Here is a 1885-nt window from a genome sequence, read left to right as displayed (position 1 = left end):
ACTGTTCCGCCGCAACCAGTTAGGAACATAATTTGGCCGGTTAAAGTCCTATGTTTTGTAATAGATGAAGTTAACGCTGCAAGTGGGACTGTTCCTGGGAATCCCACCTTGATCCACCTAGTCCCAACACGGCTTGATGGAAAAGAAGTGGATGTCCCATCAAAACTAGCACATAATAGGTGGGAATAAGTGGGATCCCACTTAACAGATGCATCATATGCATAACTGAGAAAAATTGCGATTTCCGGTTTCTTTCTTTCCAGCGAAAAATTGCAATTTGCAGCATTTGGGAAAGTGAATTGCACGTCTCCCTCCTTTGATCATTCATCAAACAAATTCCAACCCGGCCAGTACCAAACCCTCTCCTCTCGGTCTGCCTCGAATCATCCATGGACATGGATCGCCGCCGCCATCACCACGCCGGACAATTCGGTCGGTAATTAACCTCATGCTCCTCCTCTTATCTTCTCCGCCTCATCCATGTATCAGCTAGCAAGCAACCGAGTCATAGCAATCGCAAACTTGAATGAATGAATGAATCAACCAATCGATCGATCATTCGCATTGGCGGACGTGGTGCTGTGGCGGCGAGGCCGGGCGAACCTGAGCGCGCTGCTGCTGGCGGCCGCCGTCGCCTCCTGGATCCTCTTCAACCGCGCCTCCGGATACACGGCCGTCTCGCTGGCCGCCGACGTGCTGCTCCTCCTGTTGGCGGTGCTCTGCGCGTGGTCCAGGGCCGCGCGCCTCCTCGGCCGCCCCGCCCCGCCCATCCCCGACTTGCAGCCGGCGACCGACGAGCTCGCCGCGCTGGTCCGCTCCGGCCTTGCCGGCCTCACCTCCGCCTCCCGCCACGTCACGCAGGGCCAGCCCGGCTCCGGGCGCGTCTTCGCCTGCCTTGCCGCCGCCGCCCTGCTCGGCCGCCTCGCGCGCGACCTCCCCACCCTTTTCATAGCAGGAACTGGAATTTGTGCGCTCGGGCGGGTTGCTCTATCCTCTCATAACAAGTGGGGTTAGGGTGGGTTCCAATGGGCTAATAGGGTTAGCCCACTTAATATTCTGCCGGTCCAGTGGAAATCCACTAATGCAATTTAAGTGGGATGGGATTCTTAGTCCCACTTATTCCCACACCCACCTGCAGCGTGAGATGAAGTATACTTCGCACGATTTATTTAGTGGAACATATTTTTTTAGCCACAAAACAATTTTATTTCCATCAGACGATACATCACTTGGAGATATTGGTGGTGATTGTTTATTCCAATTGCTTGGTGTGAGGCATGCCTTATGCTTCCAATTGATTATGACTTCCGGCAACTGTGAACTTCACATGAACACAATTGAGGCACAATCTGCTAAACTCTGTCCAACTCATTTTATTTTTTTCTCTTTCCTCAGTATATTGTCAAACCCATGTACATTGACACATCTAAACAAGCCGTGCATGTTGACACATCATTTTATTTTATTTTTATCACTCATTTCAGTTATAGGTTTAAGACCATATTTATAAAGTTTATTATGTAAATAAAGAGGTCTAAATCATATATTTACTCACTATCTAATCAATATAAAATGATTTCTTTGTTGGGGATATAGATAGATAGAAATCATATGTATTTTCTTCGTTGCAAGGTCAGGGCTTTGAAAGGGAGTTGAAGATGTTTCCTTCCTGGGACATAGACGGAAATAAAATGCGAGTCTGTTGTATTTGTTTTTTTTAGAGAAAAGGCCATAGCCCGACTTTATAGATAAAGCCACCAGGCAGAGTTAACAAGGACCCAGACAATCAACACACAGATGCCAAAGTATGAAGCCAGAACACGAAGAAGGAAGTCTACGTACATGTCTCCCAGGCCAGTACACGGCACGCAGGCCGGAAGAGGAA

The 1885-nt window shown here is 48.9% G+C and overlaps 1 protein-coding gene across 1 annotated transcript; it reads left to right on the top strand.

The window, feature by feature from the left end:
- Positions 1 to 534: 534 nt before the first annotated feature.
- Positions 535 to 1104, top strand: LOC119321408 (reticulon-like protein B12). Its single transcript, XM_037595100.1, has one exon. The coding sequence runs from the start codon at positions 535 to 537 to the stop codon at positions 1012 to 1014; it is 480 nt and encodes a 159-aa protein (XP_037450997.1). The 3' UTR covers positions 1015 to 1104.
- Positions 1105 to 1885: the final 781 nt, after the last annotated feature.

This window comes from Triticum dicoccoides, chromosome 6B (assembly GCF_002162155.2).
Source record: "Triticum dicoccoides isolate Atlit2015 ecotype Zavitan chromosome 6B, WEW_v2.0, whole genome shotgun sequence".
Taxonomy (NCBI): Eukaryota; Viridiplantae; Streptophyta; class Magnoliopsida; order Poales; family Poaceae; genus Triticum; species Triticum dicoccoides.
Note: the sequence above shows the minus strand (reverse complement) of the source record. Positions and strands in the feature narration are given on the sequence as shown.

Coding starts and splice junctions, on each gene's coding strand:
- LOC119321408 (XM_037595100.1), top strand. CDS start 535: ATGAATCAACCAATCGATCGATCATTCGCATTGGCGGACGTGGTGCTG.